The following is a 21,285-nucleotide window of genomic DNA, read 5'->3' as shown; positions in this document are numbered from 1 at the left end:
TTCAGTTTATGTTAATGAGGCTTTTTGGGTATTAGATAACTGTTGACCAGTGCATTTATAGATCACTGCAGCTGAGGCTCAGTGTCGCTTTGATGCCTGCAGGGTTAATTTACACTAATTCGTGGAGACAGAAGGTGACAGTGTTGGACTTCCACGTGGTGATTTGTAACTAGATATTGTAAGTAACATAAAATGTTATTTCTGTAGCACCTTTGCAGACAAACACACACTGCTTCACAACACAATACCAGAGCAAAGAAAAACAGAGTTAATATTGTCTTTAACTATTCCCATTTGTTTTCCTCCTTGTATCCGGATATTTTGACGCAGTTAAACTACAGATTTACCGGCTTAACTTTATTTTGGATGGGGTGGGTGGAGGGGGGGTGTCTCAAAATCAGACAAAAAAAAACCACTTTGTGAGTAAAGAAAGTAAAGCAAGCCCCTCTCTCAGTAATAAATATTTTCGGAGTAACGCGCCCCTGGAGTGAGCGGAGAGAGGAGGGACCCACGAACACTCTGTGCATTTGAACCGAGTCCCCTCTCCGCCCCGCTGTCTCCTCCACCGGAGGCGGGCAATTAGAGGTCTGAAAAAATAGGTCTGCGATTGCTGGGCAGATGAATTAGTTGGCGTTCAGTGTCTGTATGGAGGGTAAGTTCTGTGCGCAGGGGGCCAAAAATGTCGGGGATGTATGGAGTCACGACGCACGACGCAGCGCGGCTCGTCATGACCTGAAGTGAATCACCACGGGATTGCTTTAGTGACGTGAAATTTAGGTTGGCTGCAATTAGGCATGGCTTGTGCGCCGCATATTTACCAGCAGCTGTAGCCTCATAGCTGCTTTTTTCCCCCTCCACCATTTTCATCACCATTTTCTTTTTGCTTATTGTTTTTCTCTGAGTCATTTTTTGTATAATGTAGCAGCTTTGCATCAAAAGACATTTCACTACATCCGGAACTTGCGCAAACTATCTTGCGCTGTATTGCATTTTTTCCCCTATTAAGTAAAGAGCGTGGCTGCTCTGCGCCGGTCAAGTGTTTGCGGATTTCTTTCTGGACACGGCGCTTCATGCTTCGTGCACCTGTGGACGCCTGCAAAGGAGGAAGCGAGGACGCCTTTTGTGATTTCTTTTATTTTTTTTTACCCACCCCACGCTCACACACGCACATACGAGGGTCGGTTTATTTGTAGTGTCTTTCCAGCGAATTAAAGCGTCTGTCGGATGCACGGCTGGATTTCAAGCAGTCTGAAAGGTCTGGTCAGATTCAGCACCACATCGGCTCTGAACAGCTCCCGGTCGTCGCGTGTGGATGGGCTCTGTCGGTCTCCGCGCCTCCTGCAGCTCCTAACTACCGGCAACAATGGCATCACACGGGTTCTGGTCTCTTGGCGGAGATAATGCTGGGGCCAATACCGGGAGTCAGAGCCCGAGTACGCGTGAGTGGCTTTTTGTCTTCAAACCACCTCCTGATGGACCGGGCGCAGTAATTCCTGAGCGTTGTCTCAAGCCAGTGCCCTGCATTCACCGAACCACCAGACAGGCCTTATAATAGGCAACAATCCTGCTTTCTTTTTTTTCTTTTTGCTTCTTTCTTTCTTATTTTTCTCCACATGAGACATTTTTCGTGTATCTAAAGAGCTGTTTTATTCCAAGTTGCATGGCGCCTTTTGTGTTTCCCTAAACTTGGACTGAAGCTGAAGCCAGCACATCCCTTATCTGATTTATCCCACTTCTCTCTTTCAGCCAGGGCTTGGTGCCAAGCAGCGGCCCAGAAATTATCCGGAGGAATTGGATCGAAATTATGTGGTATGTTGGGGAAGGAGCGGGGGTGGGGGTGGAGACGGAGGGGAAGCTATTTTTAGGCAAACGTGCCAGCTATTTCCATCATAACTGTCTGGCCCTAGAGTAATAAAAATATATATTTCGATGCTCTTTTTTGTGGGTTTCCAAAGCGCTGCTAAATGTCGGGGAGGTGGAGAAAGCCGCCGAGCCGGGCGTCAAGCAGCCGCCCGAGACGGCTGCAGGAACCTGCGGCTGCAACAAATCCTGCAACTGCACCAAAGCTGCTGTGGGCTTCTCCGACCTCTATTCAACAGGTACGAAAGTGCACTGTGAAGCTGGATTAATTTTAAGATTTATTTTCTTCCCCGAGTCCAGACTTGGCTTTACATTGAGCAGTTTTCACTGTGCGAAGTAGGCTAGAAAATAGACATTGTTTTTATGCAATATTTGTATATAATCATCTTAACTATAAAAGGAAATAATCTCAAAATGCGTACCAAATGTTTGCATCTGATCGCACAAACTCCTGAGAAATGATTGGCTGAAGTTATCCGCTTTAATCTCAATTTATAAAATAACACATTGTGTATTGGATGAATAGTTTTGTCCATCATTTTCATTTTTTCACCACATTCTGAGAGAGGAGTTATGTTGGTCTGTTCTCCTCAGAGAGGGGCTATTTCCGAGAGGTCACCTTCACCAGAATCGTGTGTTTTGAGGTGTTGAGCGCAAAACACGAGATTTTCGTATAAAGCAGAATCAGTGTTCGGACGTGGAAACAATATGAAATATTTATTTGTTTGTATGGAGGAAAAATTCAAAGACAAAAAAATAAATAAAACTTTGACTCGTGTACATGTGAATCTTAATATTGCGTGGGAGCATTTTTTTTGCACACATTCCTCCGTCCTCAAATAAAAATCACAAAATGTCTCCACTGTAATCCATCCACCCCCCTCTCGCAGACCTGTTACCGGCCACGGACGGTGATACCAAAACGATGACCTTCCTGCAGGAAGTTGTGGATATTTTACTGGCCTACATAGTGGAGTCTTTCGACCGGGAAACGAAAGTTATTGATTTTCATTATCCGAACGAGCTGCTTCAGATGAACAACTGGGAGCTGCAGGACGAACCTGCGACTCTGGACGACATCTTGATCAGCTGTCGCGCTACATTGAAATACGCCATCAAAACAGGTAGGCCTGGGTCTGATTTTATTGCATGCATGCAAATCAATAAATTCACTTTTTAATATACACATATGTTTATTTAAAAAAAAAAATTTATGCTTCGGAGTGTTGGAAAAAATTTCCCCCCAGGCTGTATCATCACGCGCAGGCCTGAATCCCGGCCTTTCGCTCATCTTTGTGTGAAATCTGCCAAAATTCCAATATTCACGCATATAAATGGCAAATTAAAAACACGTTTACAATAAAATAAAAAGAAAAGCTATATAAACTACAGAGAGCCACTGTGAAAATTATGTTACACCCTACAAATTATTTAAAACTCGAGTTACTGCAAAACTAAACTGGAAACACGAAAGCGGTAAGCTTAAAAAACCGACCCGGAAAGAGAGAGGCAAACAAAGAAAACGTCTTTAACGTGTTCCGGGTTTAATAAATAAATAAATAAAATGATAAATGATGCCTATAAAGCATCAACACAGTTGTGCTCCTTTTCCTCCTCCTGACCACCAGACCGATAAATGCAGTGACGCAGTAAATCTGGTTCACCAAGTAGGAGATAATAGGCTAATAACCAGGCTTCATAGGCCAAGTCCATTATTCTCCCCTGAGTGACACACGCAGGGGGGGATTTACAGCAACGCCACAGGACAGATTTCAGCCTCCAAAAAAAATGAAAGAGAAAAACTGAAAAAATAGTTTATGGTGGTGATGAATATTTAACAACCTTAAAAACAATTTAAATCACACTGTAATGCGGATATGAGCAAAGATGTGAGGATTTCAATCATTTATTGTAACCATTTATCAGCAATTTTCCTCTGCTACGAGAAAAATGTTTATTATTATTATTTAGGAATTATATGGTGTTGAGAAGGACTTGCACCAGATTTATAAGTGCAGTTATATCTTCCTTCCTTTGTCTTTTTTCTTTCTTTCTTTTTTTGCTTGATCACCCCCATAAATTACACTTTTTTTTTTAACGCCCGTGTTTATGACGCACACTGAGATCTAATCACGTGTCAGTGCTGTAACATGGTTTGTGTGTTTACCTTTTACATTACACCAAATGTTCTCATCATTTGGTGTTTTCATTCAGGTGTTTTTTTTTTTAAGTTGACTCTGCAGCTACAATTCTAACCCGCAATTAAAGCGCTCAGAAGATGACAGCTTCTGCTCGCTAAGGAAAACCTTAAAATTGCAGCCATCTCACACTCCTCCTCTTTGCCTTCTCCATCCTCTGCTCCTTTCCCTTCAGCCCACCCCAGGTACTTCAATCAGCTCTCCACGGGATTAGACATGGTCGGACTTGCAGCCGATTGGCTAACATCCACCGCCAACACCAATATGTAAGTATGTGGCCTGCTTCATCGCGATTTTAAGCGGTGATAACGATAATGACAATGGATTCCATTTCCGAACCATCCGCGCGCAGTCTGCTCTGCGTCTGCATGGCCTGATAGCGCCCCCCCCCCCCCCCCCCCCCCCCCCACACACACACACACACACACACACACACTCAGTCATGGCAAATGAAAAGGGGTGAAATGAAAGGCAGGCCCCCACCCCTCAGCCCCCCCTTGCACCCACAAGGCTCCCCCCTCTTCCCCCTCAGCCTTTTATTCCCTCCCCCCCCCCCTTCACCTCTGATCCTCCTGGGGATTCAAGAGGAGAAAATTAGCTCTGAAATTAAATTCAGACTAATCTGGAGCTAATTTCACATGTGTGTTTTGGGGGAGATAAACTCTTTTGGCAACTGTGAGGAAATGAAAAGTGAACCTGCTGTTTACAGTGGAGGGAGGTTCAAATGAATACAGCCAGTATCTTAATGCAAAAATATATTTAGAAATATATATAGAAATATTAGGGAGCACACAACAGAGATGCAAGTTTTAAATAGGAGCAGGATGATGAAAATGTGGGAGTTCAAAATATTAAAGGAGTGCATTTTGTCAGTCAAATTTTGGGTGTTTGGCTTGAAAAAAAAATATTTTCATGTGCATTTAAGTGTTTCTATATGAATGGAAAAAACTTGAGAATGCATCAGAGCTGTTAAAATGTGTGCACACGATTGACAGTAATTCTGCACTTCTTCAAAAGTGAAGCCAGAAACCTCCAGAAAACCTCAGAATCTGAGCATTTTTTAAATGAACCTCTGCACAGGCCAACGACAACCCTCCTTTCCTGAAACGTCCAAACTTCAGATTTTAAAAAAATAATGTCAGTTTAATGGCAGCTTTTTATTTGTTGATGAGTCACGATGGCACCGTGCTCATGTAACGAGCGCCATGTGATGCGTCTTGTGTAACGTGCAGGTTCACCTATGAGGTAGCTCCTGTCTTTGTGCTGCTGGAGTACGTCACTCTGAAGAAGATGAGGGAGATCATTGGCTGGCCGGATGGGCGAGGAGATGGCATTTTTTCTCCTGGTATGTTTGCATGGCAGGTGGCGCAGAGCGCTCTGACACCCCTCTGTTTGACTGGAGATGGAACTGGCTGTGTGTGTGTGTGTGTGTATGTGTGTGTTGTAACGTGTCAATTTGCATTTTGATGATATAAATGGAACGTGTTTCAAAGCCAATTAGCATAAAATAATTTTCAGTTTAAGCCCCCTCCCCCTCACCCACCCCAATCTTTAATTTCTCCCATGCACTTCATAATGAGAGGCAATCATCGGAGAATTTACTGACAAAGCCTGTGATTGGCTGTGACATTGTGGACAGCGAGATGCAATTTTGGATGCTTTGTCATTTCTTGATATGCTCTTGATAAACAAAAGTTTGTTTTACATGAACATGGACATATTGAAACAATGTAGCAGCCTACTTTTTTTATCAGTAGTTTATTGGCTTACACATTTACCTAACAAGCAAAAGATTTGTGGTTCAATCCAAGGAGAAGACACAGATTCCTTTGGTCTTGTGTCAGGAAACATGCAGAGCTATCTACTGTGGCAGCTCCTTGAGAATAAGGGAGCAATCGTTTAGAAACCCTGCATCACTCCCTGGAGACACGTCCCTAACTCAATCCTGTCTGTCCTCCAGGTGGTGCTATTTCTAACATGTACGCCATGCTGCTGGCCCGCTTCAAGATGTTCCCTGAGGTGAAAGAGAAGGGAATGTCATCCGTTCCCAGACTGGTGGCCTTCACATCCGAACATGTAGGCATCCGTGTTTAAAATCCGCTCGATTATTTCCTCACGGCATCGTCAGTGTGTGTCTGCTTGGCTCAAACGGTGAACACTGAACACTATTTGGACATTTCTTTAAGTCAAATGTCAAAAAATGTATCTTTCAGCTGCTAGAATAACACAAAAAAGATCTCATGGTAACTGTAGCTGTGCTTGATGTGTGACTACGTGTCACTTTAACTCCACCGCTGCTGATAAAAAGCTGACATTATGCACGTCGCATGCAGAAGGACACGAGGTGACTGGTGTGCATGTCACCTTCATCTTTAAAGGACAGCTGAAAGATGCTGTGAGGAAAAAAGCAATGAAATTACAAACAAATCTTTCATAAGACGTACATATTTACAGATCCAGTCACTCATTATCTTCTCCCCCCCCTTGTCTTCAACTCTTAGAGCCATTTTTCAATCAAAAAAGGTGCAGCAGCTCTCGGCATTGGGACCGAAAGCGTGATCTGCATCAAAGCAGATCAAAGGTAAAACTGGCTTCAGTCGTGCATCATACTTCAGTTAAACCATGAGGCATATTCATTGTTTTTGATGTTAAAAACACTCGATATAGAAACAGTTATTATTGTACTGTTGTGGAGAAACACTACAGCCTTCTAATCTTCACAAACTGGTTTTATCCAAACCAATAATGCCTAAAGACCTGATAATGTTCACAAGTAACAGTAAAAATGTGTCTCTCCTGTTCAGCTTAGGATTCAAATTTATATTTCATCTTGTGACCCTTTAAAAGAAGTCCAAACCCTAGACTGGAAAACACTCAATGATGTGTAACTACAATACTTAACAATGACTCATGACTATTTGTAACCTTATAATATGATATGAAATCCTTTATATATTACTGCTTATAGTTGTACTTAAAGGGACAGTTCCTCCCAAAATTACATTTACATTGTTTTCTCCCTCTCATCTGTGTTTCGCTTTATCCAACTGATCTGTTTTGTGCTCAGTTATGGAGAGATGTCCACCTCTTGAATCTGATGGAACTCTCCTCGAGGCGTTAAGAGCATCAAACAGAGTATCAGCATTGTCTCTTTCAAGTAATCGTGAATAGGTCAACCGAATAACCTACAAAACTGTTTCCGTTGCTTACATTCCCCAACCAACGGAAGCAGTAGCTAACATTAAACATTAAAGTCAAGAGAGGTGACATTAATGTTTACAGCGTGCCTGGAAGAAAATGGATGAGCGGGTGGACTTTGGCTTGTATAGTCGCAGTGTGAGCATTATAGACGGGCTCTGGGGGTCCAAGCCCATCCATAAAGGTCACTGTGCCCCCTAAGCTGAATTCTACTGGCATTTAGAACTAAAAGTAAAATTAAGCAATAAAATTTGGCAATAAAAAAGTTTAATACCTCAAATGTTGTAGTAACAATCATGCCAGTGTTAATTATTAGGTTAAATACCAGAGTAAGTCAAGTCTTATGCCTCCCTGTCAAAGTTAGTTGCCCATCCACTCCATGTGCTCTGGTGCCGACGCTGTCCTGTCCCTTTAAGTAGAATTTCAAATGCAATACTTGCACTTATATTTTCTGTATTTCTGTTCCTGTGTTGCCTTTTGTTTTTAAGGTAGAGGCCTTCTTTGCCCACTGACAGTATGACAAACAACTTTAAAGCCAACTAAAGCTTGTTTTCCCTTTGCAGCGGTAAATTGATCCCAGCTGACCTTGAGAGGCGAATTCTGGAGGCAAAACAGAAGGTAAGATGATGTACATTTATTACCCTGCTATAAATAGACAGATATGACTTCATACAGTTTTGATTTTATGGGGTGCACTCGACTGAAACTGCAGAGATGATGAGGGAAATTTGGGAACATATTGTAACAACATAACGGCCTCATATGCAGTATTTTGGTTGCTCTTGTGCAGGGTTTTGTACCTTTCTTCGTAAGTGCGACTGCTGGGACAACAGTGTACGGAGCTTTTGACCCCCTCATTGCCATTTCTGACATTTGCAAAAAGTACAACATCTGGATGCACGTGGATGTGAGTAAAGCTTCCTGATTCATTTAAAGTGTCACATTGACCTTTCACATGTGGGATTTTTGGAGTGTTTGTGCACAAGAGGGATTTTAATGGAGGCATACACAGAAGCAAAGAGCTCACCTCTGAGTTTGACAAATCTATTATGTCTGTCTCGCCTCTAACTGCTTGCGGTTGACCCAGATAGAGAGCGCGCCATTTCCTATCTAACACTGGAGATTAGAAAAACTGGAACAGAGGCTGTAAATCATCTCCTCCCCTGACTTTACCATCATGGGCCGTCTCACTGAAGGAACTCTATCTCTTAATGAAAGTGATTTAGTCCTGACAGGGGGACACCTCTATTAAGAGCAATAAATGGCCTTGTCTGTCATCCCTCAACTAGCTGAGATGGGTAAAAAAAAGCACGCACGCACACACACACATTGTGATTGTTAATCATTTTCATTGGTTTATCTGCTAAATTTTCTAGCTACAGCTCCCAGAAAGACATATACTCACTTATTAATGCACTTTATGTGGTACACCTTTGGCCCCCTTTTTGCCCTCAGGTCTGCCTTAATTCTTCCAAACATAGATTTAGCGAGGTGCTGGACACGCTCCTCAGGGGTGTTGGTCCCTTTTGACATCACACCATTGCACAGTTGCTGCAGATTTGTTGTCTCGACATCCATGCTGCTAATTTCCCATTTCACTCCATCCCAGAGGTCCCTATTAGATTGAGATCTGGTGACAAAAAGTCAAAGTTGTGCATTCAGAGCTGCTCTGCTTCATACTTTGGTTATAACGAATAATTATTAGAGTTACTCTTGCCTTCGTATCTGCAGTGTGGCCATTCCGTTAAGACCTCTGACACCGGATACTTTTGCTTTTTCCGGCCATTCTCTTTAAACCTTAGAAATGGTTGTGTAAGAAAATCCTGATAAAACAGCAGTTTCTGAATTATTCAGTCTGACTCCAACAACCATCCCACATCAGTTAAATCACCTTTCTTCCCCATTTTGATGCTCAGTTTGAGCTTCAGCAGGTCGTCTTGACCATGTCAGTGTCCATGACCACATCACTCAGATGTTGCCATGTGATTGGCTGATTAGATATATTCATTAGGAAGCACTTGAACAGATGCAGTGTATATATTCATAGACAAAACAGTGATATTAAAGTGTACTAATACTACTACTGTGTGTGTGTGTGTGTGTGTCACAAAAATAGTCCCTGTTGTGTTTTTAAAGCTTAAATATTAAATGAGGTTGGGCTAGTTGGCAGAACTTCTACAGAAATCAAAGGCTTTAGTGCTGGAGTGTTAAACATGTGGCCAGGGGGGCAAAATTGGCCCACCCAGGTGTCTAATCAGGCATTGTAGATGGCTTTGCAAAATAGGAAAAATGCAGAGGAGCTTGGCATACATGTTGGAGTATTTACTGTGTGAGTGGATGAAGTCAGTAGTACACAAACCATTAAATGACAGGAAATCGGATAGAAATAATTTTTACAGTAAAAAAAAACATTTTGTATTAATTAAAACAGCAATTCTTTTTTTTAAACTTATGGCACAAAGTTCGGGTAATGAGCTGCCAGTATGATGTCTGTCATTTTGTGCTCAGACTTAATTTTCGAAAGTTTAACCACAAGGAGCAGTGCTGAGGTTTTTTTATTTACTACAGCAGTACTTCTTTGTATTGTGGAAAGACTGAGACAGTTCATTTTTCTTAAGACGCGTCAGGATTTCACCATCAGTTTTATACATGGATGGTTTATTAAATGTGGATGCTAATGTCTTTCATCTCTTCGTGTTTCAGGGAGCATGGGGAGGAAGTCTGCTCATGTCCAGGAGACACAGGTGGAAGCTGGACGGAGTTGAGAGGCAAGTAACTGTTTTATGCGGTTTGGCCCCAAATGGGCAAATATTACAAGCTAATGAGCATTTGATATAACGTTGAATGATGGTTGGTTCTTTTTGTTTTGTTTTTTTTAAACTGCAGGGCCAATTCAGTCACATGGAATCCACACAAAATGATGTCCGTCCCTCTGCAGTGTTCTGCCCTGCTGGTCAGAGAGGAGGTAGGCCTCAAATTCTCAGCCCCATGCTGCGTGTTCCTGCTTTTGTTTATTGAGGTGATTCTGTAAATGCTCTGGCTCTCACTTCACAGGGTCTTATGCAGAACTGCAACCAGATGCACGCCTGCTACCTATTCCAGCAGGACAAACACTACGATCTTTCTTACGACACCGGAGACAAGGCGCTGCAGTGTGGACGTCATGTGGACATCTTCAAGCTGTGGCTCATGTGGAGAGCTAAGGTAATATAAATATAAATATAAAGTTTGATGATTGTAAGCAGCTATTAATAGGGTATAAATAATAATAATATGCTAGAACACTATAATCAATGACGATTGTTGTACCGTCTGCAAAAATGTATATATTTGGCAGCATGGGTCTGTTCTGGGACCTCCTTGGCCTTCTGCATTGTTACATGGAAAGCTAGAGGCAGGGAGAGCAGCAGCAAGACCTCACCTTTGATTGATAAAGTGATGGCATGCTGCTACAGAGCAGAAATCAGTAACAACAGCCGTACTATTCATTCAGACACAGCTAGAAAAGGAAGAGCTGTGGATCCAGATGTGTTGCAAAGCAGCTTGCAGATTTAAGGATGTTAAACTGTCTTAAAAAGTGCATCTTGTGCAAGATTTGTCAGACTAATGGTTAGAAGAGTATCAGATGAACCATCAGCTGATGCTGGCTGTCATTAAGCTAATCCAGCTGTTGTCAGACTGTTGCAAATGCTTTCTCTCTTTTTTCAGTTAATTAAGCTGCTTCCACTTGTTTCACTTTTCATCTTCGTTTTGGCTCTGCTATATTATATTAATGCATTTATTTTTTTTTTAATTGCTTATGCATAGATTGTATATGAAAGCTTCTCAAAATTTCAGTCATTCACCCTTCTAAGAAAATGTGTCAAAACTCAGAGAAAAACTTTGTGAGTTATTAAGTCAAAACTAAAAATAAAAACCTGAAATTTTGAATTATGGACGTCAAATAAATTAAATGACGGAAACTGAGTTTAATTTCGGAGAAGAGGACAAACTCTGAGATCATACAGCAACTTCTAAATGTCTTTTATTTGTTTGTTGTCATTTTAAAATTGCTTTTATACTTTAATCTATATACTAATATATATTAATTCAGTATTTATTTATTGTTTGAAAGTGTCTTGTGTCGTGGATATGTGACATCAGGTGGGGGGAAAACACCACTTTTAAGTTTTATGGACCAAATAAGATGCCACACAGGTTTTCTGCTGGACACGCCCCATTTCCAGGGACCAGATGACCAGATTTAAATCACATGGTCAAATATTCAACCTATCCTTGTTGGTCCCTCATTGGCTAAAATGCATTTGGCTGCATATGTAACACGTTTTAGATTGACCCTGATGAAGCCCAAAGCCAAATGTTCTCTATACTATATAATAAATTTATATACTGCTGTGGAGTTTGAGCAATTACAGATAAACATCTTTTCTTTGACAGGGCACCATTGGGTTCGAGGCTCAGATTGACAAGTGTCTGGAGCTGTCCGAGTACCTCTACAACAAGATTAAAGACAGGGAAGGATACGAGATGGTCTTTGATGGCAAAGTATGTTCACATTCATCTTTCACTCTCTCTAAAGGATAATTCATCTGCAGTCACACAATCATGGAAAAGTAGCTGACATTAGCCCATGTCGCTCCTTTTTCCTCAGTGTCATTATTGCTGACTTGATTTCCATGCAGAGTGTTCTGGCTTTGAGTTGGATGAATGCCATTTTTACCTCCAGATGCCAGTGTAATGTGCTGCTATTATGTTTAATGAATAGCACAACGGCCCATAATTGCTCATATGCATATGAATAGCGTGGTGTCTGAAATATCCTGCACTAAACTGAAGTACAACACAAACATATGTGGGTATGAAGAAAACTCTCTTATGAAAGGGGTGCTTGGACACATGGGGTAATTTATTATGAAAGCTCTTTAATGTTTCAAGCCTTATTGTTTTCCTGCTGAGCCCCAAAAAGGCTATGAGCATCATAACCCAGAGGGGGATGAGAAAAAGCCAAGTCCTCTGGGCAATGGCCCAGGTGCTCACTTGTCTGTGCCTTCCATTGAGCCATTACATCAATCTGATGTTGAATATACTACAGCCAAACCAGCCCAGCTGTATAAATGAGGCTGGTGTGCATGGTTAGTCAGCTGTTGGTAATGAATGCCCTTCCGCTCTTATGCAGACAGGCAGGCGGGGAGTTCTTGCAGGGATTCGGGTGCCAGAAAATAGCACTGTGAGGAGCTTTCAGACATCTAGTGACAGAAGGCACGCTACCTGTCCGATGCTGTGAACTCATATTGGATTGTTGCTCAGGGATGCAAATCAGCATTTTCATTCAAAATCAGTTTGGCTTAGGATACAAGCATTTTAATGTCATAAGATTTCTGCAGGATTTTAGGCATGAATAGCTTTGAATTCTACAAAACGGCTGTATACCATGTTTAAACTGCGTGTATAAAGGTGTAGGTATATGCAATACGCACACAGACTGTATATAAAAGATGGACATAGCCGCCTCATCCATGTTGAATCCTTAATTTTCAGAATTGGTTAGTGCTAAATTATATCACCTCTGCTGTCTGGCCCTGCCTACTATATTTTTTTTACTTTGCCATATATAATTAAATTCATAATTTGCCATTAAATAAAAAAGTAGAACATATTCTGCACCAGGGTCCTTTTGAAGTTTTAAAGATGTGCACACCAAGACCTGCTCTAAAATTTAATGGGCTTCTGAGTAATCATTACTCTCGTGAACGCCAAGATAAATCAGCATTTTTTTAAATTATTTTTTTTATACAACTGCACTCAGTCGCTGTTTGTTTTTCCTCAGTTTATTCCTCTGATATCTTGTCGTCTGTGTGTCCCCTCAGCCTCAGCACACCAACGTCTGCTTCTGGTACCTGCCGCCTGGCATCCGCTACATGGAGGACAAAGAGGAGAGAAAGAAACACCTGCACAAGGTGGGTACTCTCAGATAAGAAGTCTCACTGTAGTATCTCGCCAACACAACTTTCACGAGCCCCGTCATTCATATCCAGCTCGACTATCACACATCTGTCTAATTAGGGGCAGCTTATACTCAGGATTAAAATAATACTTTGCCCTGCACATGAGGAGAAAAAAATGGCAGCAGTCTTAAACAGGACACAGAGTACGGGTTAAAAAGAAGTGAGGCTTTTCAGCTGGCTAATGTGCTGGCCATTCAGAGGATACCACAGCAGCAGGGGCCTCATAATTGACAATCAGGACAAACAGATGGCGTTCATGTCTGCCATACAAAGACCACTTCTCTCTCTTCCCGTTGACTAGAAATCGTTACCAGCTTCATCATTGCTCTGCAAATGCAGATGTTTCCCTTTGTTTTCTTTGAAAAATTACTTGAAAAAACACCATGGTCATGCTTCACCGAGTAGACAGACTGACTGGACAGCTTTTCCACACTCTGACTCTGAGCCTGAGGGGTGATGTAATGCTGCCAGATTAGCACTTTGAGGAAGAGCTGAGAACTGAAGGAGCCCTCATCAGTTTCCACGTGTCTTAATGACATCCTCTAATGGATGAGGAGAATGGGAGGAACTGTTAAAAGATTGATTTGAGGGAAATCAGCACACAGTAAATTATTTTGCAGCAAGCACGCCAACTGCAGTGAGACACCTGCAAGACATTAGGAAAGAAATGACTGATTATGTGATGAGAGCTGTATGGAAACAACTAACTAATCTAGCAGGCAGTAATCTGAAACTGAAGCCAACTTCCTCGAGAAGTTAGCTGAGTGTTAAAGCCTGTTTTGGTAATACCCACAGACTTATTAAAATTCTTGCACGATTATTCTGGGTCATATGAGCCACGGTTAACTTAAGCCCTTAAGCTAAAGCTGCACTCAAACTGTCACTTGAACTTGCTGGATCTCATCTGCATATCCTGAAGTTGGTCACGACGAAACCTTTTTATACAAATCCTCTAACCAACCAAGCCCTAAAAATGATATTCCAGAGACACAGACGCTGAGGAGTTTTCTCTCAGTGAGCCGTCTAACAGGCCGAGCGTCGGTCAAAACGAGCACTGAGAGTTTCAGACATGAAATTGAATCTGTCGCCGCTCATCACTGCAAAGAATCTACACCAGCATCGTGACTCTGCTGAGTACAAAATAAATGAGCATCACCCCTGGCTTCGCTCTTAGAGATAACCTCTCAGCGTGGCAGGAGCAGTAGTCATGGGGCTGTGCACCCAGCTGCTGTTACATTTAGCTGTCAGATCGATGGGGGGTAAATGACCTACATGGTCTGTAGGTCTGATGAACCTGGGAAGAACTTTGACTTGTATAAACAAACAAGCACCCATTTAGATCCGATTACACAGAAAGAGAAGTAGTCAGGCAATACTCTCCCAAACTGTTCCTGCAATTTGAGTTAGACGACAGTTAACAACCATGTAAAATGTAAAAACACGAACTAAATGCTAATAAAATGGGATATTATCTGTGAAAAAAAGTAGTTCTGCAATCAAATCATTTAAAGTACTGAGAATAAAATATTATTTTCCTACATTTTTATTTTAAAAATTTAAAAATGCAAGTAAACAGTGATTTTATTAAATGCAGACACAAAATTTATGAGAAAATGTCAAGATCCTACAGTCGTCCCAGGGTTTGCTGAATTCTTGTTCTTTAATAGTTTTGTGTTTCTTTTTTTTAGTTTTGTTTAGGTTTTGTTTTGCTCTTGAGCACTTTTAGCCTTTAGGTGTTATTATATTTGAGTTCTGTTTACTGTATGCATTATTGCAGCTTTATTTGCCCCGTTGGTATTCCCCTTCATCTCCTCATCTCGTCCCATCTCTTCTGTTAAGTTCACTCGAGTTCTGTTTGTCCTTATTTGAATATATTTCCTGTTTTTGTTTTGTGGTTGTTTGTCTCATGTGTTTTGCATTTAGTTTTATTTCCCCTTCAGCCTCGTTAGAAAATTAATAACCTGCTGTAGTAATCTGCACAAAATGAGTATGAGTTGACGTAAATAGAAGAAGGACACAAAATGACCATAAACAAACTCAAAACAAACACAAGGTCAGGATATAGTCTGAGGATATCCTTTCTCACATTTAACACTAAATCGAGGACAGTCCGCTTCAGGCCCGCTCTATTTATTGAAAATACTGTGTGCTGGTCTGGGTGTTTCTTGCTTAGAGCACGCAGGAGGTAAGACACGTAACGCTGTGAATTCACAGGATGCTTACCTGCTTACCTATTCTTTGTTAACATGGTTAACCTTGCAAAGCATCTAGCTGTATAGCTCACCATGTTTGTGAGGTACGGTTGGGAGACTTTTTCATTTGCGCCCAATGGCCCATTTTGTCTCTGCCCTGACCTTCTGTGTATCTTTCACATATTTTATTTTCTCTTCCTGAAGGAACAGCAATTCATGCTGTATTTGTTGCATGTTGTCAGGTGGCTCCCGTCATAAAAGCCAGAATGATGGAGTACGGGACAACTATGGTGAGCTACCAGCCACAAGGGGACAAGGTCAACTTCTTTCGCATGGTGATCTCAAATCCTGCTGCTACCTTTGAGGACATCGACTTTCTTATTGAGGAGATTGAACGACTTGGCCAGGATCTATAAGACACATCTCTGCAAATCCTCTTGTACTTTTCCCCTTGACGGATGAATTGTTTGTCGTGAATGTACTGGTAAACTTATTTTCTTTTCTCTCAATCTTTCCTCCAAAGTCTCATATTTAAGAGTATATTTGAGAAAAAAGATCTGCAGATATATCCATATATTACGTATTGTAGCTTTGCCGTGGGCTGACTTGGTCCAAAGCTATGTAAAAGTGCTTCTGTCTGCTTCTCCTGTAGTGTAGTAGATCCCAGAGTAGTGTAAGTGACGTAACTTTATATGTAATTTTTGTGATATGAAATGCTTGTGCAATAAGTCGATGAGAAAGAGTTTATTTCTCAATCATTTCTCATTTGCCGAGTCCGTTGTTAAGTGCCAAACGTGGTTGTGTTCTATTGTAACTTTAAAGCATTTTAAACTTCTCGTTTAAAACAAAAATAGCACTTCACCTTACCTCAGCTTAATCAACTGCCTTTACATCTGCACATTATACTCAAAGCAGGGCAGAACTCCTTCTCTTACCTGGTGTTGTTACGCAGTGCCAGCACATGTTAAAGACATAACCCAGCCAGAGCAGACTGCATGATGGAAACGTGAAAACAGAGCAGTTCAAAGCATTTACAATCAAGCCAGTTCACCACCCATCACCTCTGCCTTTGACAGTTCAACCTGCAGCTCATGATGCTGCTCTGCTTATTGATTATTAAGACTTTTTTACTCTCTTTCTAATGTGTTTAGGCGATAAAGGCTTGTAAAACCCATGTCGCTGGACATTGTTGACTTGCTACATGAATACATCGAAATGGGATCCATTTCCATCCTTGCTGTATAATTAGCTTTGCTCCATATGTTAGAATGAAGATCGGCACTTGAGCTATAATCCTTAAGTTTCCAGTGTATTGAACTGCATTGAATAGATTTCAGATTTTCTGCAGTAGTCATCAACTGTATTTGTGTCCTGTTACTGTTGCTATGTGTGGTAGTAGTACCAGTTGTTTTCCAAAGCATTTCACCTAACAACCTTGTTTTTTCATTGCATATTTGACAGACTAACTGCTGAAAGCCAATCTGCTGCTTCCAGGGGCCATTACATACATGTATTCATTTCCTTGCACTGAGTAGCACACCAAGGTAGTAGTTGAGTAGACTTTTTTTCTCTTCTTGGAAAGGATACCAACTGTGCACATGACCAGACATGTCCAAGGGTCTACAGTTTGCTTTATGTAGGCTGTGTTGGGAACATTAGTTTAGTCCAAACAACATAATGAGTCTAATGTAAATTACTTCAAATTCTCTTAGAATTCTTCTTGACCGCTTGACATTTTCATTTTAAAGGAGGACAAATTAGGTAATTGTTTGACTATTTGATCACAACCCTGATGTTCCAATACAGCTCCCAAATTAAATTCATTGCTCAGTAGAGGTATACCCCAAATACGTAGGATTACCAACTCCATCCGAACGAACAACTTCCTGCCAGCCTGCATCATTAACTCACATCTTTGAGACTTGAAAAGGGGAAGACATACAAGGAAGCATGTTGAAATTTAGTCCTTGCCTTGTTTCTTTTGCACAACAGTATATGGGAAGTATGTCCAATTGATCATTTAGGCAAAGTGCTACCAAGGTGCCCCAAAGGGCATCATAGCCCTGGCTTCACTGCATGCCCACTGCCATTTATATACAGGGAATTTGCAGTACTAAAGATTCACTATGAATGGATCTGTTATCTAACTTTGTGGATATTCCTTGTACAGAGAGTCTATGTCAACGTTTGGCAAAAAATTCCTATATATTTTGTTTTATTTAAAATGTTACAAATGAATTGCTTTTTAGTGCTGGTTGCAGTGAACCTACTGGAACTTGGATGTTACAGGGTACATGGTGCATTGCCCAGGTGGCAGTTTAAGTCATATCCCCTTTTTTCGCCCCATCAGGTTCTTTAATTCCAGTACCATCTCTGGGCACTGCTCCCAAAGCTGTGTGGCACCGAATTGCCGCTAGCCTGCCAAACAAACCAGGACAGAAATCTTAAGGATTATAACTTTAAATATGAAAGAAAATATTTTCTTTTTGTAGTCATGCTTTTGAATGAGCACTTACTGAAAGGTTGTGGATCTTAAGAAACCAAGAATTGGGCAATAATGGGGTATTGTTGGGATATAGGATCTTAACCAGATTTGCAGCTACTGTATACCTGACATTACTTGCACTAAATCACTGTTGGGAGGAGCCGCATCCCTTTGCATTGCAACTGAGATTTTGTCTTTCTGCATTCACAAGCAATATTTGAGTATGGGTCCAATATATATATCTATATATATATATACATACGCATATATGTATCCTGCATAATATCAAAAGGATCAATAGTAAATGATAATCAAGTTTCCAGACCAAACCCATGGTAGTTTGCAAAAAACAAGGACAAAAAAAGAAACCTGGAGTAAAAGCAGGCTTATCATAGGCGGGTTAGTTGGAATGTGAACCCTGATTTGTCAGGCAGAGGTTCTGTAGCATTTTCATTAGAACAAGTTAGAAAAGCACAATTATAGCTCAACATGGTCGGTCAGTGAACAATCACTTTTGATCATAGACTGTAAATAGTATTTCAAGATGTCCTAAGTACATATCTTTGTGTATACATACGTGTATATAAGACATTTAACCAGAGACTATTTGTGAGGTAAAGTTCTTCATATTTTCTCTATCTCCAATATAGATTACCTGTATTTTCATCCGGTTTGTCCAAAAGGCTTTTTTCCTTGTGTGTATGTATGTATGTATGTTCGATACTTGATTTGTGACTTCTAGCTATTTCAAAGATGTGTTTCAGGGACTGGCTTTAAAGAAACTGATAGATTTTACTTTGAAATACTTCCAAGTCTTACTCAGAGACTCGGGTGTTTGGATTTTCAATGAATATGCAAAGCCATTTTGACTCTGAAGCCCCGTGTTTTTCGTGCACAAGTGATACTTGACGGTATGTGCCAACTGTGTACCTTAGTGTGTTTGTAAGTGTGTTGCCTTAGTATGAATTTTTCAGTATTGTCTAGTTTTCCTCCAAATGGGAGGTTGTGCACTTTAGAGTATACACATGATCAAATAACGTGCAATGTCCGATGGTTGTCCATAAGTTGATGTTTAAAAAAAATTCTACTGCTCAAGATATGTAATTTAAGCTCTTTGGTCTGAATGTGCACTGAATCGAGGGTCTGCCAGAAATGAAAGGATTTAATTTTTTCTCAGTTTGTAGATATTGTAAAGCTTCTCCTTTAAATGTTTTACATCTCAACGGAGAGTTGCCTAAAGTTTCAAATTTTTACTTTCTGTTTCGCCCCAAACCAAAATTGGCTTCCACACTGTGACACAGACAGCATCTGATTTATTACAGCGACAATAAAATCTCACTTTGGTAGTCTCGGAAAGCCAGACACTTTGTTTCTCTTGCTGCTGCTGCTAGACTTGCTTCCTTTGCACGACATGCATGCGATGCCTTGCCTATCCAGCTTGTTTGATATACAGTCTCCTATATATCTATTTATATCTATCTATCTCTATATATATACATATATACAGTTTGTGTAGCTCCTGTAATTAGCTTTAGTGTCCGATGTATAGCTTAGCTTGTAGATTAGTGCTGTCGCTCTAGCCTTTACATGTGATCTCTGTGTCTTGAGCTTCCTGTAAAGTTTCTTTGTGCCGCCAGCATGCTAACCTCGCCTAGCATTGTACTCCTCTCCGCGCTTGATCTGACTTTCTCTATCCTCTGTCTTTCTGCTTGAAGACTGTCGCAGCTCTGAACGTAGCGTATTATATCTATATGTGTAGTCCCTCAGCATGTCTTTCTGAAAGCTCCTCTCTGCTCTGCGCCTATACGACCTTTTTCTCTCTTTCTCTTCCGCTTCGCCCTCTGGTAGCAGTGACAACGTATCCTCGCGCTTTCCTCTGACGTTTCTCAGCTGCCCGCTGTCGTTCTGTTCGCGTGTCTGAGACGGTGTGTTGGCTTGTGTCATGGTGCCCACAGTGTCACCGTTTCTGATGTTTGTTTCACAAAGGCCCTTGACTCTGTGGGATGTATGCGAAATAAATTTAACTTAGACTTTAACAAATATATAAGGAAAAAATAGACCCTAGTTTCTTGCTTATGAGAAATATTGTTTATAAGAACAGTTAAAACTCCCAGTATTCAGAGTGCAGATCATTTCACTGAATATGGTGCAATTTTGAATCATACATTCTGCAAACTGCTGTGCTGGCTTTATCAAACGTTCATTTGTCCTGAACTATATGTTGCTCTTGGGAAAATAGAAATAAATATTGCCAAAACAAACTAAAAAGTGTGAGTCTCTGTTATTTTTACTCAAACCTACAGTTTTATGAGTATACTCATTGTAGCCTGCAGCACTAATGAGTCCTCAAACACTAGTGAATGGAGCCAAATGGCTAAAATATCTAAACCTGCTTTCAGACAAAAAGCTGTAAAATTTTACAGTATACACTCAGGGCCACTTCATTAGCAACACTCTGTGGCAGCAACTCTGAATGTCACACAGTTGGTGTATTTCAGAAACTGCTGATCTACTGGGATTTCCCCAGATTTCAGCAAATATGCCATCATCTGAACTTCTCTGGGTGAAAATGCCGTATAGCAGCAGAAGACCACACTGGGTTCCTCTGGTCAGCTAAAAACCATCGTCTGCTCTGATGAGTCTCGATTTCTTGGTAATAAGATGAGAATATGAACACATTGATGCAACCTTGGACTATTATGATCCCGTGCTAGTGTTGTTCCTAAATCATCATAATGATGATCGTCCAGGATCAGCATTACAAGTAACCAATGACTTTCTCTGGACAGTCTGTGAAGGTTCGTAGTTTAAGGAGCTTGGAAAGAAAAGCATCTGGACTTCTTTGCTTGAAGACGGTTCACCTCTCATCTGAGAAGCTTCTTCAGTTCTAAGGTCAAATGGTGGAGAGGCCCAGATTTAAGCCCTGTGGGAGTGTCCCTCACGAGCCAAGGTGTGAAAATGGGTGTAGGTCACAATCAGACAAGGTTTCAGGTGAGCTCATTGTGAAACCTAGCCCTACCCTATCATGTGATTTCCTGAGGTCAGATGGCCCAGGATGTGAGTGGGCATTAGGGCTGAACGATTATGGAAAATAATCTAATTGCGATTTTTTGCCCCAATATTGCAATTGCGATGCGATATGCGATTATTTTTTAAGGTCTTTGTCTTCTGTATTATTAAACAAAGACAAGCAATACATCATATAGTATGGCCAATACTATATTACATTAATTTTAAACTGTTCTTTCCTGGAAGACAGACCTCTGTTATGATGACATGAGGTGATGCATGAATTGATGACTGACATTTTTATTTAACTTCTTCAATCACAACAGTATATTTGAACA

The 21,285-nt window shown here is 40.9% G+C and overlaps 1 protein-coding gene across 2 annotated transcripts; it reads left to right on the top strand.

Moving 5' to 3' along the window:
* Nucleotides 1-522: 522 nt before the first annotated feature.
* On the top strand, nt 523-19,986 carry gad2 (glutamate decarboxylase 2). 2 transcript variants are annotated; one of them, XM_040044030.1, is made up of 16 exons: nt 523-652; nt 1,747-1,809; nt 1,956-2,099; nt 2,751-2,984; nt 4,234-4,324; nt 5,291-5,403; nt 6,019-6,134; nt 6,560-6,639; nt 7,820-7,874; nt 8,047-8,163; nt 9,960-10,024; nt 10,143-10,221; nt 10,311-10,460; nt 11,694-11,801; nt 13,124-13,213; nt 15,696-19,986. In XM_040044030.1, exons 1-16 carry the CDS (start codon nt 646-648, stop codon nt 15,867-15,869), a joined length of 1,686 nt encoding a protein of 561 aa, XP_039899964.1. In that variant the 5' UTR covers nt 523-645; the 3' UTR covers nt 15,870-19,986. The 2 variants fall into 2 exon arrangements, with proteins under 2 accessions (XP_039899964.1, XP_039899963.1); XM_040044029.1 differs by lacking the exon at nt 523-652 and adding an exon at nt 666-1,439.
* The last annotated feature ends 1,299 nt before the right edge of the window (nt 19,987-21,285 follow it).

The sequence above is a fragment of the Simochromis diagramma genome, unplaced genomic scaffold (genome assembly GCF_900408965.1).
Source record: "Simochromis diagramma unplaced genomic scaffold, fSimDia1.1 OVJJ01000602.1, whole genome shotgun sequence".
NCBI lineage: Eukaryota > Metazoa > Chordata > Actinopteri > Cichliformes > Cichlidae > Simochromis > Simochromis diagramma.
This window is presented reverse-complemented; position numbering and strand designations above follow the sequence as displayed.